Source organism: Oncorhynchus tshawytscha, linkage group LG03, assembly GCF_018296145.1.
Source record: "Oncorhynchus tshawytscha isolate Ot180627B linkage group LG03, Otsh_v2.0, whole genome shotgun sequence".
Taxonomy (NCBI): Eukaryota; Metazoa; Chordata; class Actinopteri; order Salmoniformes; family Salmonidae; genus Oncorhynchus; species Oncorhynchus tshawytscha.
Genome location: NC_056431.1, coordinates 67,356,828 through 67,381,283, shown reverse-complemented (window position 1 = coordinate 67,381,283; position 24,456 = coordinate 67,356,828). Strand labels below are relative to the sequence as shown.

General features: G+C 44.9%; 1 protein-coding gene across 10 annotated transcripts in view; it reads left to right on the top strand.

Moving 5' to 3' along the window:
• Window positions 1-24,456, top strand: part of LOC112241913 (guanine nucleotide exchange factor DBS) — a 103,487-nt gene that overhangs the window by 36,067 nt on the left and 42,964 nt on the right. For all 10 annotated transcript variants that reach the window (XR_006083129.1, XR_006083131.1, XR_006083130.1 and 7 more), the window contains exons 2-4: window positions 3,205-3,288; window positions 6,735-6,849; window positions 18,143-18,233. Coding sequence is in view for 7 of the 10 variants with exons in the window: in XM_042319856.1 (XP_042175790.1) it covers window positions 3,205-3,288; window positions 6,735-6,849; window positions 18,143-18,233 (290 nt within the window). In the remaining 3 variants the exon portion in view is untranslated. The remainder of the gene's footprint in view (window positions 1-3,204; window positions 3,289-6,734; window positions 6,850-18,142; window positions 18,234-24,456) is intronic.

Here is a 24,456-nt window from a genome sequence, read left to right as displayed (position 1 = left end):
TTTGTTGTGTTACTTTTTAAATCATTTCTTAACTCTTATTTTCTTAAAACTGCATTGTTGGTTAATTAAGGGCTTGTAAGTAAGCATTTCACAGCAAGGTCTACACCTGTAGTCTAGCGCATGTGACAAATAAAATTTGAATCTGTTACAAATTTTGATCTGTTACAAAACACCAAAAAGTTTAATGGCATTCTGAGATTTTCAAGCCAAGCCTTCTGTACTGGCTAAGCCTACAAGGTAGGGAGAAATACATTTTCTGTTTGTCCAGATTTACATAACCTATTTATTGTGGTGTTGAAAACACGAACCATGATATTGAAGTGCCGAAAAAGGTATGCTTTGTTTATTGGTTGTGTGGTGCATTGGCATAGAAACCATTTGGTGGAAAATGTGTTCAATATATTTTATATAATTATAAATATGGCATCAAATTGTTGAAAATCTGATTTCCCCCTAGCTGATGATTGTCTGCAGCCAGCTCTGATCGTAGTGTAATGAAACAGGCAGGGAGAGTTTGCTGTCGGTGGTGGTCACCGAAACCTCAACCTTCTGGCCCATAGCCCTGCATAGCATCAACTGTGCCTCAAAAGCAAGCTGAATCCACATTTATATCCACGTTTATAAACACAGGTTCGCTACAGTTATTGTTATTTGTGGTCGTAAACATTATTTAGAGTTCATTCTATGAGGGGGGAGGGTATTCCATTTATTTTACTGTAAAAGGGAAGGGTCATGTGAAAATATTATTTATGTGAAAATATTATTGATGGAGGGTGGTGCATTTTTTTGGTATGACACCTTGAGTTAGAACAGCCCCTCCCCCCAAGTACATTTCGATCTGTCCCTTACTGTGTAGAATTGGACCAGTCTCCCAAACTGGAGCAAGAAAAATAAGTACACGCAGATTGCAACTATATAATATATAATAAATCATATACAAAGAGTATTATGCTACCAAAACTCTTTAATATTACAAATGAACAACAGAAATATTAGCCAACAGCTATGCATTTTCTGAGGAACTGTACAAGTACAGTATTTTCTATAGGAAATTACTACATGCAGGTACTAAAGAACAATGGTGTTGACAGAATGCTGTTCTGCTTTTAGAACACTTCCAGTTATGGGTAAAATATGCTGAGTAAAGAATGAGAGATTTGGGGCTGTGTCACAGTGTCTCTGACCTAGTTTTGTTCCAGTGTACCAGAGTGCGTGAGAAGAGTTGAGCAGTTTGAAATCCCACTCGTTGCTCATGAAGTGGTGCTTGTCCACTACTCTCGGTTCGCTCCACGTCCTTTCCAACAGCTCCGCTAAAAACCGCTCTGTGCTCACAGGAAGAAAAACTGCCACTGCAAATTCGCATACATGAATTAAAATCACAATTGAACCAAAACCAATCTAATTTTGTGACTACCTGGACCTACCATTTGGTTTTAAGTATTGAACATGAAAGGTGGATGTAAAAAGAGCACATTTCAAATAGGCTACATGTCGTATTGAACTGCATATAAACACACTCAATAGGTCAGGAGCCAGACAGGGAGACCAAGAAGGAAAGAAAATCAATTATTTAGGCTATATTATTTAAATGATTTCAAGGCTATAGCCTACAAGGAAATACATTGTGAAGCATTTGCGAGTGTGACACAATAGGCTGATAATGACATAAAGCACTAATAAATAATAAATAAATAATAAATAATAAAGAATTTAATAAAAACAGGAAGCTTCTTGAACGTGGCAATGTTCCAGGCCTATTGGGACGAAATCAATTATGCCCAATTGTATAGATAATGTAACAAAAATGAACGAAACGTTTAAAAGATCAGATTTTTTGTTGTGGACATTACATTACCACACTCCCTCTCTTGCTCCCCATCTTTGTAAGTCACCTTGATTTTACACCTGTGTGTTTTATCTGTTTCTTAATGAAAATATTTTGTGAACTCCATGACAATAGCTAAAGCAAGGGGCTATAGCAGCACACAAGCACACTACAAATGCATGCTGGGCTGGGCATGCCCTGAGCTCGTGTAGTGAGCACCACTTTGAGTGCTTCTGGAGCGAAATTGTAGCCTTTGGGAATCTCGCTCAGTTCTCCAGTCAAATTGGGCAAGCTCCGCTCACATACTCTGCTGTGTACCAGCAAAGATCCAAGACCTTGCCATTCTCTCCCTGCTGTCCTGGGCCTCTCCCTGCTGACCTGGGACTCTCCCTGCTGACCTGGGCCTCTCACAGCAGCCTGGGCCCACAGTGTTTTGTCACCCCATCTCCACTTTCACTACCTGGGGTTACCCTGCTTCCAGCTGCTGGGGATCGGGCCCATAATCTGATTATTCTAATCCCCATGATGGGAGTTCATGGAGGGATAGAGCTGGGTACACTCTGGATGATGTAGGGTCATAGGGCTATCCCTGACTACAAAAAAAATATTGGTTGACCAGGAATCGTCTGTTCTTTAACAATTGATCAGTCTACATTTTAAAAGTGTAATTTTCCATATATAGACACACCCTGTTTGAATAAAATCAACTATATGTTGGCTACTGAACATGTCTGATGCTTTAAGCACTGCAATTAAATATTAAGAAACACAAATTACTAAAGAGGGAGCCAGAGATCAATAAGGCCGGTTGTGGAATCGAACCCCGGGCTGTAGTGGCGCCTCAGCACTGCGTTGCAGAACTTTTGACTGCTGCGCCACCCAGGACATGTGGCAACAATAATAATAATATATTGAATGCTTTTACATAAATGACTGTGTCTCATGTGCCACACATGTATTAAAGAATGTTTTGCTACTGCTCAACTAAAAACATCTCAGTCGACCAACAGCCTATCGACCAAACAATCGACTAGTCGACTAAATGGGTTCAACCCTAGTGTGTCAGGACCCAAGTATGTGTGGTGACTGCACCTTACTAGGATGTTTTGTAGCATTCTGGGTTTCAGATTATTGTTCATTCCCTATTATGCACTTCTTTATACTTGCCAGACTATGTGCCTTACTAATTTCCTGTTTTTGTGTGAGAGAATATGTATACTTATTTTCTACCTTTGTGATGGTTCCTCCATTCAATTCTATTCTCTTCCCCAAAGAACAGGACTGTGTTAACCCCTCATGTCCTGTGATTCTGACTGTGTTGTGTTCTCCTCCTGTTCCTGCTCCTCCTCCTGCTCCTGCTCCTCCTCCTGCTCCTCCAGATGAGATCATGCAGCAGGAGAACAGCCCCCTCTGTGCCATCGACATCACCCCTGACCTTAGGAAGAAGTTTGCCTTCCTGTTAGGTAATATTTCCCGTCTGTCTGCCTGCCTGCCTGCCTGTCATAATACAGATGTCTGTCTGTCTGTCTGTCTGTCTGTCTGTCTGTCTGTCTGTCTGTCTGTCTGTCTGTCTGTCTGTCTGTCTGTCTGTCTGTTTGTCTGTCTGTCTGTCTGTCTGTCTGTCTGTCTGTCTCTGTCTGCCTGCCTGTCATAATACAGATGTCTGCCTGCCTGTCTGTCTGTCTGTCGGTCTGCCTGCCTGTCATAATACAGATGTCTGCCTGCCTGTCTGTCTGTCTGTCTGCCTGCCTGCCTGTCATAATACAGATGTCTGCCTGCCTGTCTGTCTGTCTGTCTGTCTGCCTGCCTGTCATAATACAGATGTCTGTCAGTCTGTCTGTCTGTCTGTCTGTCTGTCTGTCTGTCTGTCTGTCTGTCTGTCTGTCATCATAATACAGATGTCTGCCTGCCTGTCTGCCTGTCTGCCTGCCTGTCTGTCTGTCTGTCTGTCTGTCTGTCTGTCTGTCTGTCTGTCTGTCATAATACAGATGTCTGTCTGTCTGTCTGTCTGTCTGTCTGTCTGTCTGTCTGTCTGTCTGTCATAATACAGATGTCTGTCTGTCTGTCTGTCATAATACATATGTCTGTCTGTCTGTCTGTCTGTCTGTCTGTCTGTCTGTCTGTCTGTCTGTCTGTCTGTCTGTCTGTCATAATACAGATGTCTGTCTGCCTGTCTGTCTGTCTGTCATAATACAGATGTCTGTCTGTCTGTCTGTCTGTCTGTCTGTCTGTCTGTCTGTCTGTCTGTCTGTCTGTCTGTCTGTCTGTCTGTCATAATACAGATGTCTGTCTGTCTGTCTGTCTGTCTGTCTGTCTGTCTGTCTGTCTGTCTGCCTGTCTGTCTGTCTGTCTGTCTGTCTGTCTGTCATAATACAGATGTCTGTCTGCCTGCCTGTCTGTCTGTCTGTCTGTCTGTCTGTCTGTCTGTCTGTCTGTCTGTCTGTCTGTCTGTCTGTCATAATACAGATAAGACAGGTGAATACTGTTCTTCTTCCTGATATAGTTCAGATGAACTGTCTGCTTCAGACCAGCTCTAACAGCCTCATGTCAGAATCAGACGGTCATCCATGTTTCAAACGTCAAATTTAAAAGTGTTTAAGGTTAAGTTTAGGCATTAACTCTGAATGGTTAAGGTTAGTGATAGGCTTCATTTTTAAAAATCAAATCAACTTTCTATTGCTGGAATTGAACTTGAAACCATCCACCACAGACCAGCAAAACTGAAACCAACTTGAACGTAACAAAAATCACTAATGCCCCTAGTGGCCGGTTTCCACATCATCTCCCAACAATCTCAGACATGGATGGACGTCAAATGTATTTATTTTATTTAACCAGGCAAGTCAGTTAAGAACAAATTCTTATTTTCAATGACGGCCTAGGAACAGTGGGTTAACTGCCTTGTTCAGGGGCAGAACAACAGATTTTACTGCCCCTGAACAGGCAGTTAACCCACTGTTCCTAGGCCGTCATTGAAAATAAGAATTTGTTCTTAACTGACTTGCCTGGTTAAATAAAGATAAAATAAATTTTTAAAATAGCCAAGAATGACATGAATAATCAATTCAATCAAGGTTGGGTAGTTAGTTAGACAGCATTTAGTTAATATACTGCCTGGCAAGTTCAATGTATTATTAGCCAACTGACGTTAGGACGGTAACTGGCTAACATACCGGTACATACTGTAATGCTACACGGTTCGTAAGGATATCGTAGCTAACAAATTGTCAGCAAACATGACGTGTAACGTAACTTATTTGAAAACTCATTACTTTATTACATTGCTCAACATTTTCTTAACTTTTGTCATTATTAATTAAAGCAATGAATTTGGATCCACTCTTGCCAGACTTCTGCTGCATATTTCCCGCCATTTTCTTCAAATTTCAAAACGTTAAGCCACGCCCATTTTCGGAATAATTCAATTATGGGCCCTAAAAGCATGGAAATGGCATCCACTGGATGTATACTTCGTATTTTGGCAAATTTTATACAACATCCGGGGAACTTTTGGCATACTAACTATATCCATACTATGACCAATAAGCATACTACATACTCAATTTAAGTCACAAATAGTACAGTTAGTGCTGTTAGTAGGAGTATTCATATACAGGTTAGGACTCCTCTTGACACGACTGTGTGTTTGTTTCGTGTGTGTATTTACATATGTGTATATCAGTTTCTGTTGTGTGTGAACCAATATGAAGTTTCTGTTTTTCCAGTTGTTTGGCCAATTCAACGTGTCTCTGTACAGCATGTCAACTGGTTTAAGGCCATACAGAAGGGCTTGTGAGCAGACTTCAAGTGCCTCTAAATCCCTTCACCACTGCATTCACCTCATTGCATAGAAGACCCCCTCCCCTCTGACACACACACACACACACACACACACAGTTTGCCCCGTCTCTGTCCCCCTCTATGTACTGCATAAGGTCACCTTGGGGACTGTGGCAGTCTTTATTGGATGTTCTGCCTGTCGGCGTCCATTTTGCAGAGAGCCTTGCCTCTACTCAGATGCAGCAGAATCAAAACAGGCAGAGTGAAACGATGAGCGAGCAGTTGCTGTTGCTAGGGTGATAATAGGAGAGGGGAAAGCAGACAGATTGATATTCTGATCACATGGGCTAATAGAGCAGCTGCTCCCGCCAAGGACCATGTGTGTGTGTGTGTGTGTGTGACTAATTGCCCTATAGGTGTACTGTATGCCTGTGTGTGTGTTTGTAAACTCTCTCTCTCTCTCTCTTTCTGCCCCCCTCTCTCTCTCTCTCTCTCTCTCTCTCTTTCTCTCTCTCTCTCTCTCTCTCTCTCTGCCCCCTCCTCTATTCTGTTTCTCTCTCTCTCTCTACCCCCCTTCTCTATTTTGTTTCTCAACTCGACAGTCAGACTGGTTTGTCAGTCCTACTGGCGCCCTCATGTGGTAATCCTTAAATAAATTGTGTCGGCAAATCACCAGAAGAAGTGTGACTGACATGCTGACCAGACCGGACACGTCGCACGTGTGCGAGCGTTGCAAAATAAATGTAGAAATCCATGTTAATCAATTATTGCACCCACACTGCTCGCGCGCGCCAACGAGCGTCTGCGATGCCAAGGGCTAAAATAGAAGTCATTCCTATTTCTGACTCAGATCGCGCTACAAGTCCTGCCTCTCTCATCTCCACATTGGTTTATAGAAGCAGGTACCCACGTGCCATCTCCTCATTGGTTATACCCACGTGGGTGATTGAAATACGAACTGTTGCCGGTTATCGTGGTAATACTATGAAAGTGTAGATGCCAATCACCATAGAAGTTCAAAGATGAAGCCTGGAAGGAGGAGAGATGACTAGAAATGTACTCTCTGTTCTAGTGAACTCTCTGTTCTAGTGAACTCTTTGTTCTGAAGTCTTCTGTGTTTCTTTCCCAGGGGGCCGAGGGCAGAACGGCAGCCCCATCATCGTGTTCCCAGAGTTCTCTGCTTTCGGAGAGATTCAGGAGAGGGAGTTCCACAACGTGCTCACTTACTTGACCAACGTCCCCAGGTGAGATTCAACATACTGAAACCTCTGGTTATAAACTGTCATTTAAGGCTTGGTTTTTGCCTTACTATTATTGGCATTGTGCCAGTGAGAATGTTAGGTAAATGGATGTGTCTGTGCTGAGGGTTGGGGAGGGGTATTGGTGAGTAGTATACTACTCGTCAGTGTCCAGTTTCTTGACAACAAGGTAGAGGGCATTCCTTTATACTTGCGTGTAAAAGGTAGTTGTGAATTTATTAGATTACTTGTTAGATATTACTGCATGGTCGGAACTAGAAGCACAAGCATTTTGTTACACTGGCATTAACATCTGCTACCCATGTGTATGTGACCAATAAAATTTGATTTGATTTGAGGTCGACGAAATTCGAGCAAGAGTTGCCTTCCAGAGAGTGTAACATTCTCTGTTTCACGGAAACATGGCTCTCTCGGGATATGTTGTCGGAATCGGTTCAGCGACCGGGCTTCTCCATGCATCACGCCGACAGAGATAAACACCTCTCTGGGAAGAGGAAGGACGGGGGTGTATGCTTCTTGATTAACGACTCATGGTGTAATCATAACAACATACAGGAACTCAAATCCTTCTGCTCACCCGACCTAGAAGTCCTTACAATCAAATGCTGGCCATTTTACCTACAAAAGGAGAATACTCGTCAGTTATAGTCACAGCTGTGTACATTTCCCCTCAAGCAGACACCAAGACGGCCCTCAAGGAACTTTCCTGGACTCTAAGTAAACTGGAAACCATATATCCTGAGGCTGCATTTATTGTAGCTGGGATTTTTAACAAAGCAAATTTGAGAACAAGGCTACCCTAATTCTATTAGCATATTGATTGCACTATGCGCGGGGGTAATACACTCGATCACTGCTACTCTAACGTCTGCGATGCATACAAAGCCCTCCCCTGCCCTCCCTTCGGCAAATCCGACCACGACGCTATCTTGCTCCTACCGTCTTATAAGCAGAAACTCAAACAGGATGTACCAGTGACGAGAACCATTCAACGCTGGTCTGACCAATCAGAAGCCACGCTTCAAGATTGTTTTGATCATGCGGACTGGAATATGTTCCGGTCAGCCTCAGAGAACAACATCAACCTATACCCTGACTCGGTGAGTGAGTTGATAAAGAAGTGCATTGGAGATGTTGTACCCAGTGTGACTATTAAAACCTCCATAACCAGAAACCATGGACGGATGGCGGCATTCCCAAAAAACTGAAAGCGCGAACCACCGCATTTAACCATGGAAAGAGGTCGGGGAACATGGCTGATTATAAACCGTGTAGTTATTCCGGGGCGTCAGGGTAGCCTAGTGGTTAGAGCGTTGGACTAGTAACCGAAAGGTTGCAAGTTCGAATCCCCGAGCTGACAAGGTACAAATCTGTCGTTCTGCCCCTGAACAGGCAGTTAACCCACTGTTCCTAGGCCGTCATTGAAAATAAGAATTTGTTCTTAACTGACTTGCCTGGTAAAATAAAGGTTAAATTAAAAATTAAAAATTCCTTCCACAAGGCAATCAATCAAGCTAAATGCCGGTACAGAGACAAGGTGGAGTCGCAATTCAAAGGCTCAGGGTCTGCAGGAAATCACGGACTACAAAAAGAAAACCAGCCATGTCACGGACACCAAAGTCTTGTTTCCAGACAAACTAAACACCTTCATTGCCCATCTTTGAGGATAATACAGAGCCACAGGCCCGCTAACAAGGACTGTGCCCCGCATCCCCCCCTCCTTCTCCATTGCTGACGTGAGTAAAACATTTAAACGTGTTAATCCTCGCAAGGCTGCTGGCCCAGACGGCATCCCTCAGAGTATGCACAGACCAGCTGGCTGCTGTATTTACGGACATATTCAATCGCCCCCTATCCCAGTCTGTTGTCCCCACATGCTTCAAGATGGCCACCATTGTTCCTGTATCCAAGAAGGCAAAGTTAACTGAACTAAATGACTACCGCCCCATAGCACTCACTTCTGTCATCATGAAATGCTATGAGAGACTAGTCAAGGATCATATCACCTCCACCTTACCGGCCACACTACACCCACTTCGGTTTGTACACCGCCCCAACAGGTCCACAGACGACGCAATCACCATCACACTGCACACTGCCCTATCCCATCTGGACAAAAGGAATACCTATGTAAGAATGCTGTTCATTGACTACAGCTCAGCATTCAACACCATAGTACTCCAAGCTCATCTTCAATCTGGAGGCCCTGGGTCTCATCCCCGCCCTGTGCAACTGGTTCCTGGACATTCTGATGGCCCGCCCCAGGTGTTGAAGGTAGGAAACAGCATCTCCACTTCGCTGTCCCTCAACACTGGCGCCCCACACAAGGGTGTGTGCTCAGCCAACTCCTGTACTCCTTGTTCACCCACGACTGCATGGCCATGTACGTCTCCAACTCAGTCATCAATTTTTCAGACGACACAACACTAGTGGGCTTGATTACCAACAATGACGAGACAGCCTACAGGGAGGAGGTGAGGACACTCAGAGCGTGGTGTCAGGAAAATAACCTCTCACTCAACGTCAACAAAACAAAGGAGATGATCGTGGACTTCAGGAAACAGCAGAGGGAGCACCCCCCTATCCACATCGACCGGACAGTAGTGGAGAGGGTAGAAAGTTTTAAGTTCCTCGGCATGCACATCACAGACAAACTGAATTGGTCCACCCACACAGACAGCGTGGTGAAGAAGGCGCAGCAGCGCCTCTTCAACCTCAGGAGGCTGAAGAAATTCGGCTTGTCACCAAAAGCACTCACAAACTTCTACAGATGCACAATCAAGAGCATCCTGTCGGGCTGTATCACCGCCTGGTACGGCAACTGCTCCGCCCACAACCGTAAGGCTCTCCAGAGGGTAGTGAGGTCTGTACAACGCATCACCGGGGGCAAACTACCTGCCCTCCAGGACACCGACACCACCCGATGTCACAGGAAGGCCATAAAGACCATCAAGGACAACAACCACCCGAGCCACTGCCTGTTCACCCCGCTACCATCCCGAAGGCGAGGTCAGTACAGGTGCATCAAAGCTGGGACCGAGAGACTGAAAAACAGCTTCTATCTCAAGGCCATCAGACTGTTAAACAGCCACCACTAACATTGAGTGGCTGCTGCCATACATGTACAAAATGTATCACTAGCCACTTTAAACAATGCCACTTAATATAATGTTTACATACCCTACATTACTCATCTCATATGTACAGTATATACTGTACTCGATACCATCTACTGCATCTTGCCTATGCCGTTCTGTACCATCACTCATTCATATATCTTTATGTACATATCCTTCATCCCTTTACACTATAAGGTAGCTGTTGTGAAATTGTTAGGTTAGATTACTTGTTTGTTATTACTGCAGTGTCGGAACTAGAAGCATAAGCATTTCGCTACACTCGCATTTATATCTGCTAACCATGTGTATGTGACAAATACAATTTGGGGAAATGACACTCTCTAATTGTTTTATATTTTTCACATTTTGTCAGGAAATGCAGCTCTGTCTCAGGTTCTGCTGTTGTGCAGTGGTTGCACAGCCTTTCCTCTACAGGGAGACAGGTTTTCCTGTCTACCCTTCTCAATGGCAAGGGTGTGCTCACTGAGCCTGTACTTTGTCAAGGTTTTTCTAAGGATTTGATCAGTAACCATGGTCAAATATTTAGCCACGGTGTACTGTCGATTTAGGGCCAGATAGCACTGCATTTCGCTTTGTGTTTGTGCTTGTGTTTCCCAATAAGTAATGTAATTTTGTTTTGACTGTGTTGTAATTTGGTTTATTCTGATTGATTGGATGTTCTGGTCCTGAGGCTTCAGTGTGTTAGTAGAACAGGTTTGTGAACTCAGTTCCAGGATCAGCTGGATGAGGGGACTCTTTTCTTTGCTCAGCTCTTGGCATTACAGGGCTTGGTAATGATATGAGAGGGGGTCACTGTATTTTAGATGTTTCCAAAACTTAACTGCTCTTTTTTTAGTTTTTATTATTAGTGGAGATTGGCCTAATTCTGCCCTGCATGCATTGTTTGTAGTTTTCCTCAGGACATGTATGAGAATTTTACAGAACTCTGCATGCAGGGTTTCAATGGGGTGTTTGTCCCATTTGATGATATCTTGTTTTGCAAGTGGACCCCACACCTCGCTGCCATGAAGCGCCATTGGTTCAATGACATATTCAATTAGTTTTAGCCACATTTTAATAAGTATTTCAATTTGAAATGGTTTATTAATGGCGAAGAATGCCCTGCGTAATTTCCCTCTCAGTTCATTCACTGCCTCATTAAGGTGTCCAGTTGAGCTTATTTTTAAACCTAAGTAATTGTAGTGCAGTACTCTATATATGTGGAACCAATTGAGAACTTTGTTCTAATTCTTCTCTGGAAAATCATTATTTTAGTGTTTTTGGGGTTTACTGCCAGGGCCCAGGTCTGGCAGTACTGCTCTAGCAGGTCCGGGCTCTTCTGTAGGCCATGTGCTGTGGGTGACTGCAGGCATAGGTCATCTGCGAAGAGTAGGCATTTAACCTCTGAATTGTGGAGACTAACACCAGGGGCTGAGGATTTTTCTATAATAGTGGCCAATTCATTGATGTAAGTATTGAACAGTGCAGGGCTCAGATTGCAACCCTGACGAAGGCCTCGCCCCTGGTTAAAGAATTCTGTTATTTTCTTGCCAATTTTAATGCTGCATGTATTGTCAGTATACATTGATTTAATTATGTCATATGTCTTCGGCGATGTCATCTACAAAATGGCTTCCAACACTCTACTCAGCAAACTGGATGCAGTATATCACAGTGCCATCCGTTTTGTCACTAAAGCACCTTATACCACCCACCACTGCGACTTGTATGCTCTAGTCGGCTGGCCCTCGCTACATATTCGTCGCCAGACCCACTGGCTCCAGGTCATCTACAAGTCCATGCTAGGTAAAGCTCCGCCTTATCTCAGTTCACTGGTCACGATGGCAACACCCATCCGTAGCACGCGCTCCAGCAGGTGTATCTCACTGATCATCCCTAAAGCCAACACCTCATTTGGCCGCCTTTCGTTCCAGTACTCTGCTGCCTGTGACTGGAACGAATTGCAAAAATCGCTGAAGTTGGAGACTTTTATCTCCCTCACCAACTTCAAACATCAGCTATCTGAGCAGCTAACCGATCGCTGCAGCTGTACATAGTCTATTGGTAAATAGCCCACCCATTTTCACCTACCTCATCCCCATACTGTTTTTATTTATTTACTTTTCTGCTCTTTTGCACACCAATATCTCTACCTGTACATGACCATCTGATCATATATCACTCCAGTGTTAATCTGCAAAATTGTAACTATTCGTCTACCTCCTCATGCCTTTTGCACACATTGTACATTGTATATAGACTCCCCCTTTGTTTTCTACTGTGTTATTGACTTGTTAATTTGTTTATTCCATGTGTAACTCTGTGTTGTCTGCTCACACTGCTATGCTTTATCTTGGCCAGGTCGCAGTTGTAAATGAGAACTTGTTCTCAACTAGCCTACCTGGTTAAATAAAGGTGAAATAAAAATTAAAAATAAATAAATTACCCCCTACACCACTTTCAATAACTTTGTAGAACAGTCCTGTATGCCAAATAGAATCAAAAGCTTTTTGGAAGTCGATAAAGCAAGTGTACATTTTGGTATTATTTTTGTGGACATGTTTATCTATCAGGGTGTGTAGGGTGCGATCAGTCGTGCGATGTTTCGGTATAAATCCAATTTGCCTTTTACTCAGGACATTGTGCTTATTAAGAAAGTTTAGAACTCTTGCATTTATAATACTACAGAAAACCTTCCCCAGGTTACTGTTCACACAAATGCCCCTGAGATTGTTAGGGTCAAATTTGTCTCTGTTCTTAAAGATTGGGGTTATGAGTCCTTGATTCCAAATGTCAGGGAAATAACCTACACTCAGGATCAAATTAAACCGTTTTAAAATAGCCAATTGAAATTTTGCACTAGTGAGTTTGAGCATATTATTTAGGATGCCATCAGGTCCACATTCTTTTTTAAATTTGAGGGCCTGAAGTTTCTTATTGAGCTCCTGGTCAGTAATAGTTTAGTGTCTTATATAGCTCCTGGTCAGTAATAGTTTAGTGTCTTATAGAGCTCCTGGTCAGTAATAGTTTAGTGTCTTATTGAGCTCCTGGTCAGTAATTGGGGAGTCCAATGGATTTTGATTGTCCTTTATAGCTTTTTCTAATCCATTCAACTCCTCATGAATTTGTTCTGCGTTTTTGTCATTTGAACGATGTTGTAAAGGGTTTTAAAATGGGTCGTCCATATATCCCCATTTTGTATCGCTTTTGTTGTTTTGATTTATTATTTTTTTGCCAGAAGTTGTTTGTGTTTATGGACTCAGCTAGTGTCAGCTGCTTGCTGTTGTACTGTGCTTTTTTGGTTCTGAGTGTACGTTTATAGAGTTTTTAAGTCTCACAGTAATGAAGGCGTAATTCACCATTATTTGGGTCTCTGTGCTTTTGGTTGGAGGTGTTCTCAGTTTTTTCCTTATAATTTTTCCATCTGCATCAAACCAGTCGTCATCTGTGATCTTTTAAGTTTTGTTTTTTATCCATTTCAGTTGTGCTTCTTTTGCCGTTTGCCTGAATATATAGTTGATGTTTTTTACTGCTAGATTGATGCCTTCTTTACTGTGAGTGAATGTGGTACCCAGAAAGTTATCTAAGAGTGTCTGGATATTTTGGTTACAGGTTGCTTTCTGGTATAGTTCGGTGCTGTCTACTGTACTGTGGTCTACTGTACTGTGGCCAAGAGGTGAGCAGTAGGTGAATCTCCCCAAAGAGCCCCCCCCCCTGTAACCTACCATTAACAAAGTACAGACCCAGGAGAGAGCGACAGAGAAACACAGAGAGAGAAACACAGAGAGAGAGAAACACAGAGAGAGAGAGAGAGACAGAGAGAGAGACACAGAGAGAGAGACACACAGAGAGACAGAGAGAGAGACACAGAGAGAGATTGACAGAGACAGAGAGAGAGAGAGGCAGAGAGAGAGACACACACAGACACAGAGAAAGAGAGAGATAAAGAGAGAGAGACAGAGAGAGAGACAGAGAGAGAGAGAGATACAGAGAGAGAGAGAGAGAGGCAGAGAGAGAGACACACACAGACACAGAGAAAGAGAGAGATAAAGAGAGAGAGACAGAGAGAGAGACAGAGAGAGAGAGAGATACAGAGAGAGAGAGAGAGAGAGAGAGAGAGAGAGAGGGCAGAGAGAGAGACACACACAGACACAGAGAAAGAGAGAGATAAAGAGAGAGAGACAGAGAGAGAGACAGAGAGAGAGAGAGATACAGAGAGAGAGAGAGAGAGGCAGAGAGAGAGACACACACAGACACAGAGAAAGAGAGAGATAAAGAGAGAGAGACAGAGAGAGAGACAGAGAGAGAGAGAGATACAGAGAGAGAGAGAGAGAGAGGCAGAGAGAGAGAGAGATACAGAGAGAGAGAGAGAGGCAGAGAGAGAGACACACACAGACACAGAGAAAGAGAGAGATAAAGAGAGAGAGACAGAGAGAGAGACAGAGAGAGAGAGAGATACAGAGAGAGAGAGAGAGAGGCAGAGAGAGAGACACACACAGACACAGAGAAAGAGAGAGATAAAGAGAGAGAGACAGAGAGAGAGACAGAGAGAGAGAGAGATACAGAGAGAGAGAGAGAGAGAGAGAGAGAGAGAGAGAGAGAGAGAGATACAGAGAGAGAGAGATACAGAGAGAGAGAGATACAGAGAGAGAGAGAGAGAGAGAGGCAGTTAAACAGAGACAGAAAGAGAAATAGAGAACTTGCTTTGGCAATGTTAACACATGTTTCCCATGCCAATAAAGCCCTTGAATTGAGAGAGAGAGAGAGAGAGGGAGAGAGAGAGAGAGAGAGAGACACAGAGAGACACAGAGAGAGACACAGAGAGAGACACAGAGAGAGACACAGAGATGCAGAGAGAGAGGCATACAGAGATGCAGAGAGAGGCATACAGAGATGCAGAGAGAGAGGCATACAGAGATGCAGAGAGAGAGGCATACAGAGATGCAGAGAGAGAGGCATACAGAGACACAGAGAGAGACACAGAGAGTGGCACAGAGAGACACAGAGAGAGACACAGGCACACAGAGTGGCACAGAGAGACACAGAGAGTGACACAGAGAGAGCGAGAGACACAGAGAGAGAGAGAGACAGACACCGAGATAGTGACTGCACCTGCGCTCCTCTCCATCAGCCCATCCCCTCTCCCACATCCCCAGGCTTTCTGGCTGGCCACCCCTCAGCCAGGCTGAGCGGAGGCTGAGTGCTCTCCCTCCAACACAGTAACACACACACAGAGACACACCTCTTCCCTTCTGTCCTTCTTCTGCCTGTTTTCACTTTCAACATGGAATTATTTATCCTTTTTCTCTGTGGGAGGATTTGGGTTAGCAAAGCTGTTGTCGTGTGAGGAGGAGAGGAACCGTTGAGGAGGAGTGGAGACATTCTGTTCATCAGTTTGCTGTGCTGGCAGGGTTTGCTGCTGAGGTGTGTGCTCACGTGTCACCTCTAAAAGGAGTCAGTGAGTCAGTGAGTGTGTGAGTGTGTGAGTGTGTGAGCGTGTGAGCGTGTGAGTGTGTGAGCGTGTGAGCGTGCACAGTTGATTCTGCTGACTGGCACATGGGATTGACTTTGATTCCTCCACCTGAACCCCTCTCCTGAGCTACCTGCTCTCACAGTCTCAAGTCGGAATGAGACGTTCATCTTTGTTTCTCAAACGTAATATTTTGACATTGTTCCAAACGTAACATTTCAAACTCCAAATGGTTACGGTAAGGGTTAACTTCTTATGGGCAGGTGGGAAGGTAGCGTCCCACCTGGCCAACATCCGGTGAAATTGCAGGGCCTGAAATTCAAACCACAGAATTATCAATATTTAACTTTCATAACATCACAAGTGTAATACATCAAAATAAAGCTTAACTTCTTGTTAATCCAGCCGCTGTGTCAAATTTCAAAAAGGCGATATAAAAAATGCCTTACCTTTGATGATCTTCTTCTGTTGGCACTCCAAAAGGTCCCAGTCACATCACAAATGGTCCTTTTGTTCGATAATGTCCTTCTTTATGTCCATAAAAACTAAGTTTAGCTGGCATGCTTCAGTTAATAATCCACCCAGCTTCCCTCCATCAAAATGCATACAAAATGAATCACACGCAGATGCTTACACCCATGCATCCATCCCCTTCCACAACACACTGTCAACACCAAAACCTACTTTAAGGTAACAGTACTTACTGTTGCCCCTAGTGGCCAGTTTCCACGTCATTGGACCTGTTCTCTGTGTGTGGATTGGACCTGTTCTCTGTGTGTGGATTGGACCTGTTCTCTGTGTGTGGATTGGACCTGTTCTCTGTGTGTGGATTGGACCTGTTCTCTGTGTGTGGATTGGACCTGTTCTCTATGTGTGGATTGGACCTGTTCTCTGTGTGTGGATTGGACCTGTTCTCTGTGTGTGGATTGGACCTGTTCTCTGTGTGTGGATTGGACCTGTTCTCTGTGTGTGGATTGGACCGGTTCTCTGTGTGTGGATTGGACCTGTTCTCTGTGTGTGGATTGGACCTGTTCTCTGTGTGTGGATTGGACCTGTTCTCTGTGTGTGGATTGGACCTGTTCTCTGTGTGTGGATTGGACCTGCTTTCTCTGGGGGACCAGTAACTATAACCAGGTAGGCTAGTTGAGAAGAAGTTCTCATTTACATCTGCGACCTGGCCAAGATAAAGCAAAGCAGTGCGACAGAAACAGCACAGTTACACATGGAGTAAACAATAAACAAGCCAATAACACAATAAACAAGTCAATGACACAGTAGAAAAAGTCTATATACAGTGTGTGCAAAAGGCATGAGGAGGTAGGCAATAAATAGGCCATAGGAGTGAATAATTACAATTTAGCAGATTAACACTGGAGTGATAAATGAGCAGATGATGATGTGCAAGTAGAGACACTGGTGTGCAAAAGAGCAGAAAAGTAAATAAAAACAATATGGGGATGAGGTAGGTAGATTGGGTGGGCTATTTACAGATGGGCTATGTACAGCTGCAGCGATCGGTTAGCTGCTCAAATATCTGATGTTTAAAGTTGGTGAGGGAAATAAAAGTCTCCAACTTCAGCGATTTTTGAAATTCGTTCCAGTCACTGGCAGCAGAGAACTGGAAGGAAAGATGGCCTAATGAGGTGTTGGCTTTTGGCATGTTCAGTGAGATATACCTGCTGGAGCGCGTGCTACGGGTGGGTGTTGTTATCGTGACCAGTGAACTGAGGTAAGGCGGAGCTTTACCTAGCATAGACTTATAGATGACCTGGAGCCAGTGGGTCTGGTGACGAATATGTAGCGAGGGCCAGCCGACTAGAGCATACAGGTCGCAGTGGTGGGTGGTACAAGGTGATTTGGTAATAAAATGGATGGCACTGTGATAGACTGCATCCAGTTTGCTGAGTAGAGTATTGGAAGCTATTTTGTAGATGACATCTCTGAAGTTGAGAATCGGTAGGATAGTCAGTGTTACTAGGGTAAGTTTGGCTTTGTTGCGAAATAGAAAGCCGATTCTAGATTTGATTTTGGATTGGAGATGTTTAATATGAGTCTGGAAGGAGAGTTTACAGTCTAACCAGACACCTAGGTATTTATAGTTGTCCACACATTCTAGGTCGGAACCGTCCAGGGTGGTGATGCTGGTCGGGCGGGCGGGTGCAGGCAGCGAACGGTTGAAAAGCATGCATTTGGTTTTACTAGCGTTTAAGAGCAGTTGGAGGCTACGGAAGGAGTGTTGTATGGCATTGAAGCTCGTTTGGAGGTTAGTTAACACAGTGTCCAAAGAAGGGCCAGAAGTATACAGAATGGTGTCGTCTGCGTAGAGGTGGATCAGGGAATCGCCCACAGCAAGAAGGACTTGAAGGACTGTATGCCTCTCTCACCGTGGACTAAGGACAGTGTTTTTGAAGCATCTTTACCTTGCCTGTACCTAAGCTGACTGAGTGGGTAGGCGTTTCTACTCTGGCCTGACAGAGAGATACTACTAGTGCAGTAGACACTGTCATCTCTATCCTCTCTCACCATTGTGGTTCAATGTTCATTCTCTGGTCATGTCCAGTCACTGTGGTTCTACGTAATCTTATTCCTCTCTCTCCAGTCTCCAGCTGTGTTCTTGTTATGGTCATGTGTGGTGGGGTCAGGTGTTAGTTATTGTGTTGACCGTGGTCCTCCTTTCTCTCTTTTCCAGTCTGTCTGCAGCAGGAGTGGGTTTCATTCTGGTCATTGACCGAAGGCAGGACCGATGGGCTGCCGTCAAGGGGACCCTGCTCCGCATCGCAGTGAGTAACCATGCATGTGTGTTTCTGGCGAGTGTGTCTGTGCCTCTGTGTGTGTGTGTGTGTGTGTGTGTGTGTGTGTGTGTGTGTGTGTGTGTGTGTGTGTGTGTGTGTGTGTGTGAGTGAGTGAGTCTCTCTCAATACCTGGTGTTTCCTGTCCAGTCACAGCTGGTGGTCAGGCCGTCTCTCTCTCTTACTTCCTCTCTCTCTATCTTTCGGTCTCTCTCTTGTGCTCTCTTTCTCTCTCACAATCTGTTTCCTGCTAGATGACACCTTGCTGGCAGCTGAATAAAGTGTGCGAGCTGTGAGGAATATTATCTCTACATTGGTTACGTAGGGTGTTTCTTTATTTGTGCTGAGATGATACGTGGTTTTAGTGACATAATGGTCCGTCCATTAATAGCACAGGATTTCCAATGTCTTTTTCTTTTGTACAAAATTACTACACCATTTATGAGATCCTTCCGAACCTTATCAAATAAGTAACAATACGTAGCTGAACATGATTCATATAAATTTGAATCAATACCTAAATCGTAAGTGATATTTAACCCCATAGGTAGTGTACAATACAGTACATTATAGGATTACATCCTTGGTTTCAGCACCACAGTAGCACCACTTCCAGCACCACTTCCGGCGCCGACAGAGATGGCCGCCTCGCTTCGCGTTCCTAGGAAACTATGCAGTTTTTTGTTTTTTTACGTGTTATTTCTTACATTAGTACCCCAGGTCATCTTAGGTTTCTTTACATACAGCCGAGAAGAACTACTGAATATAAGATCAGCGTCAACTCACCATCAGTACGACCAAGAATATGTTTTTCGCGATGCGGATCCTGTGTTCTGCCTTACAACCAGTGTAACCGAGTGGATCACATGCAGCGACCAAAAAAAAAAAAACGACTCAGAAAAAGAGGGAAACAAAGCGGTCTTCTGGTCAGACTCCGGAGACGGGCACATCGTGCACCACTCCCTAGCATTCTTCTTGCCAATGTCCAGTCTCTTGACAACAAGGTTGATGAAATCCGAGCAAGGGTAGCATTCCAGAGGGACATCAGAGACTGTAACGTTCTTTGCTTCACGGAAACATGGCTAACTGGAGAGACGCAATCCGAAGCGGTGCAGCCAGCGGGTTTCTCCACGCATCGCGCCGACAGAAACAAACATCTTTCTGGTAAGAAGACGGGCGGGGGCGTATGCCTTATGGCCAACGTGACATGGTGTGATGAAAGAAACATACAGGAACTCAAATCCTTCTGTTCACCTGATTTAGAATTCCTCACAATCAAATGTAGACCGCATTATCTACCAAGAGAATTCTCTTCGATTATAATCACAGCCGTATATATCCCCCCAAGCAGACACATCGATGGCTCTGAACGAACTTTATTTAACTCTCTGCAAACTGGAAACGATTTATCCGGAGGCTGCATTCATTGTAGCTGGGGATTTTAACAAGGCTAATCTGAAAACAAGACTCCCTAAATTTTATCAGCATATCGATTGCGCAACCAGGGGTGGAAAGACCCTGGATCATTTTTACTCTAACTTCCGCGACGCATATAAGGCCCTGCCCCGCCCCCCTTTCGGAAAAGCTGACCACAACTCCATTTTGTTGATCCCTGCCTACAGACAGAAACTAAAACAAGAAGCTCCCACGCTGAGGTCTGTCCAACGCTGGTCCGACCAAGCTGACTCCACACTCCAAGACTGCCTCCATCACGTGGACTGGGAGATGTTTCGTATTGCGTCAGACAACAACATTGACGAATACGCTGATTCGGTGTGCGAGTTCATTAGAACGTGCGTTGAAGATGTCGTTCCCATAGCAACGATTAAAACATTCCCTAACCAGAAACCGTGGATTGATGGCAGCATTCGTGTGAAACTGAAGGCACGAACCACTGCTTTTAATCAGGGCAAGGTGTCTGGTAACATGACTGAATACAAACAGTGCAGCTATTCCCTCCGCAAGGCTATCAAACAAGCTAAGCGCCAGTACAGAGACAAAGTAGAATCTCAATTCAACGGCTCAGACACAAGAGGTATGTGGCAGGGTCTACAGTCAATCACGGACTACAGGAAGAAACCCAGCCCAGTCACGGACCAGGATGTCTTGCTCCCAGGCAGACTAAATAACTTTTTGCCCGCTTTGAGGACAATACAGTGCCACTGACACGGCCTGCAACGGAAACATGCGGTCTCTCCTTCACTGCAGCCGAAGTGAGTAAGACATTTAAACGTGTTAACCCTCGCAAGGCTGCAGGCCCAGACGGCATCCCCAGCCGCGCCCTCAGAGCATGCGCAGACCAGCTGGCCGGTGTGTTTACGGACATATTCAATCAATCCCTATACCAGTCTGCTGTTCCCACATGCTTCAAGAGGGCCACCATTGTTCCTGTTCCCAAGAAAGCTAAGGTAACTGAGCTAAACGACTACCGCCCGTAGCACTCACATCCGTCATCATGAAGTGCTTTGAGAGACTAGTCAAGGACCATATCACCTCCACCCTACCTGACACCCTTGACCCACTCCAATTTGCTTACCGCCCAAATAGGTCCACAGACGATGCAATCTCAACCACACTACACACTGCCCTAACCCATCTGGACAAGAGGAATACCTATGTGAGAATGCTGTTCATCGACTACAGCTCGGCATTCAACACCATAGTACCCTCCAAGCTCGTCATCAAGCTCGAGACCCTGGGTCTCGACCCCGCCCTGTGCAACTGGGTACTGGACTTCCTGACGGGCCGCCCCCAGGTGGTGAGGGTAGGCAACAACATCTCCTCCCCGCTGATCCTCAACACTGGGGCCCCACAAGGGTGCGTTCTGAGCCCTCTCCTGTACTCCCTGTTCACCCACGACTGCGTGGCCATGCACGCCTCCAACTCAATCATCAAGTTTGCGGACGACACAACAGTGGTAGGCTTGATTACCAACAACGACGAGACGGCCTACAGGGAGGAGGTGAGGGCCCTCGGAGTGTGGTGTCAGGAAAATAACCTCACACTCAACGTCAACAAAACTAAGGAGATGATTGTGGACTTCAGGAAACAGCAGAGGGAACACCCCCATCCACATCGATGGAACAGTAGTGGAGAGGGTAGCAAGTTTTAAGTTCCTCGGCATACACATCACAGACAAACTGAATTGGTCCACTCACACAGACAGCATCGTGAGGAAGGCGCAGCAGCGCCTCTTCAACCTCAGGAGGCTGAAGAAATTTGGCTTGTCACCAAAAGCACTCACAAACTTCTACAGATGCACAATCGAGAGCATCCTGGCGGGCTGTATCACCGCCTGGTATGGCAACTGCACCGCCCTCAACCGTAAGGCTCTCCAGAGGGTAGTGAGGTCTGCACAACGCATCACCGGAGGCAAACTACCTGCCCTCCAGGACACCTACACCACCCGATGCTACAGGAAGGCCATAAAGATCATCAAGGACATCAACCACCCGAGCCACTGCCTGTTCACCCCGCTGCCATCCAGAAGGCGAGGTCAGTACAGGTGCATCAACGCTGGGACCGAGAGACTGAAAAACAGCTTCAATCTCAAGGCCATCAGACTGTTAAACAGCCACCACTAACATTGAGTGGCTACTGCCAACACACTGCCAATGACACTGACTCTACTCCAGCCACTTTAATCATGGGAATTGATGGGAAATGATGTAAATATATCACTAGCCACTTTAAACAATGCTACCTTATATAATGTTACTTACCCTACATTGTTCATCTCATATGCATACGTTGATACTGTACTCTATATCATCGACTGCATCCTTATGTAATACATGTATCACTAGCCACTTTAACTATGCCACTTGGTTTACATACTTATCTCATATGTATATACTGTACTCGATATCATCTACTGTATCTTGCCTATGCTGCTCTGTACCATCACTCATTCATATATCCTTATGTACATATTCTTTATCCCCTTACACTGTGTATGACAGTAGTTTTTTTTGGAATTGTTAGTTAGATTACTTGCTCGTTATTACTGCATTGTCGGAACTAGAAGCACAAGCATTTCGCTACACTCGCATTAACATCTGCTAACCATGTGTATGTGACAAATACAATTTGATTTGATTTGATTTGATGGACAGCTACTCACACAGGCAAGTAGGTGTCTATAGGTTCTCTGTGATTAACACGGAATCCTCGTCATCTTTAGTTTCAGTGAAAATAAAATAATTTGTGGGAGGGAGGGAAAGAGGGAGAGAGAGAGCGTTTCCTAGATAGAGGAGGATATATAGAGACAGAGGTGAATATGACGGTCCAGATTCCACTGGGACATGAAACGGGCGTGGCCGCGGGAAGTACAGGTGCTGCAGCGCCCGCTGAACAATCAGAATAATAAACAAACGAACAAGCACATCCCCAAACATCTTCTCGCGGCCACGTCCCTCGTTCATTTCAGCTTTATTAATCCCACAAGTGGAACGTTACGGCCTGACAGGCTGAAAATGGGAGGCAGTCGATCACCGCCAGAACGGCAGCCTGATCTGGATAGTTCTTCCAGGCTAAATGACACACACACACTTACACAGGCACACACACACACATATAGACCCACACTCACATGCAGGCACACACACACTCACACACACAGGACGTGTAATGAACAGTAATGAAGGCTTGCCTGTGTTGAGAGGACACATCCCAGACCTAATGATAAATAATTTGTGTGTGTGTGTGTGTATGTGTGTGTGTGTGCCCATGTGTGTGTATGCACCGTTTTCGACCAGAAACAGTGGACCATGACCACAGTTACCAACACACCAGTGACCGTCAGTCAGAACGTTATATCCCTCATCTGGGAGTCAGAATAGTTCCTTGTATTTACTGTCTCCTAAATCAAACCAACCCTCCTTTTCAATACAACTCCTATTAAATTGCATTACATTAATGTATTCCTCTGCCTTGCTTGTCACCAGCGGTTGTTGTTGTTTTCTAGGCTATATTGCTAGTGAATAACCAGTCACTTTCATAGCCTGCTGTACTGTAGGGTCATTTAGAGCTCTCCCTAGTTGGGCCGCTCAGCAGAGAGGAACAGTTCACTCATTCATTAATTAATTAATTCATTCATTCATTCATTCCATTAACTTCCTGTATCCCAGAGTGGTTTATTAGTTAACTCAATTTACTTCCTGTATACCAGAGTGGTTGATTAGTTAACTCAATTTACTTCCTGTATCCCTGAGTGGTTGATTAGTTAACTCTATTGAGTTCCTGTATTTATTTTATCTTTATTTAACCAGGCATGTCAGTTAAGAACAAATTCTTATTTTCAATGACGGCCTAGGAACAGTGAGTTAACTGCCTGTTCAGGGGCAGAACGACAGATTTGTACCTTGTCAGCTCAGGGGTTTGAACTTGCAACCTTCTGGTTACTAGTCCAACGCTCTAACCACTAGGCTACCCTGACGCCCCAAGGGTAGCCTAGATGCTTATGTCCATCCACCATCCCTATCCACAACACCCGCTGTTGCCCCTAGTTGCCAGTTTCCACGTCATCACCTGACATCTTCAGACATGGATGACCTGGCTCGCTACATTATGCACGCAGTGGCATCTTGGTGACACAGAGATACATGTCACAGCCTGCTATCCTGAGGTGTCAAATGTCCTTATACCCTGTCTCTCTCTCTATCCCCCCTCTCTACACCCTCTCTATCCCTCTCTCTCTATCCCCCTCTCTATCCCTCTCATGATCCCTCTCTCTCTATCCCTCTCTCTCTCTATCCCTCTCTCTCTACCCCTCTCTATCTACCCCCCTCTCTATCCCTCTCTCTACCCCTCACTCTATCCCTCTCTCTATCCCTCTCTCTCTATCCCTCTCATGATCCCTCTCTCTCTATCCCTCTCTCTCTATCCACCCTCTCTACCCCTCTTTCTATCCCTCGCTCTCTACCCCCTCTCTATCCCTCTCTCTGTCCCTCTCTCTCTATCCCTCTCTCTCTATCCCCTTTTATCCCTCTCTCCACCCCTCTCTCTATCCACCCTCTCTACCCCCTTTCTCTATCCCTCTCTCCCCCTCTCTACCCCCTCTCTATCCCCCTCTCTACCCCTCTCTCTATCCCTCTCTATCCCTCTCTATCCCCCTCTCTCTATCCCTCTCTCTACCCCTCTCTCTCTATCCCTCTCTCTACCCCTCTCTATCCCTCTCTCTATCCCTCTCTACCCCCTCTCTCTATCCCTCTCT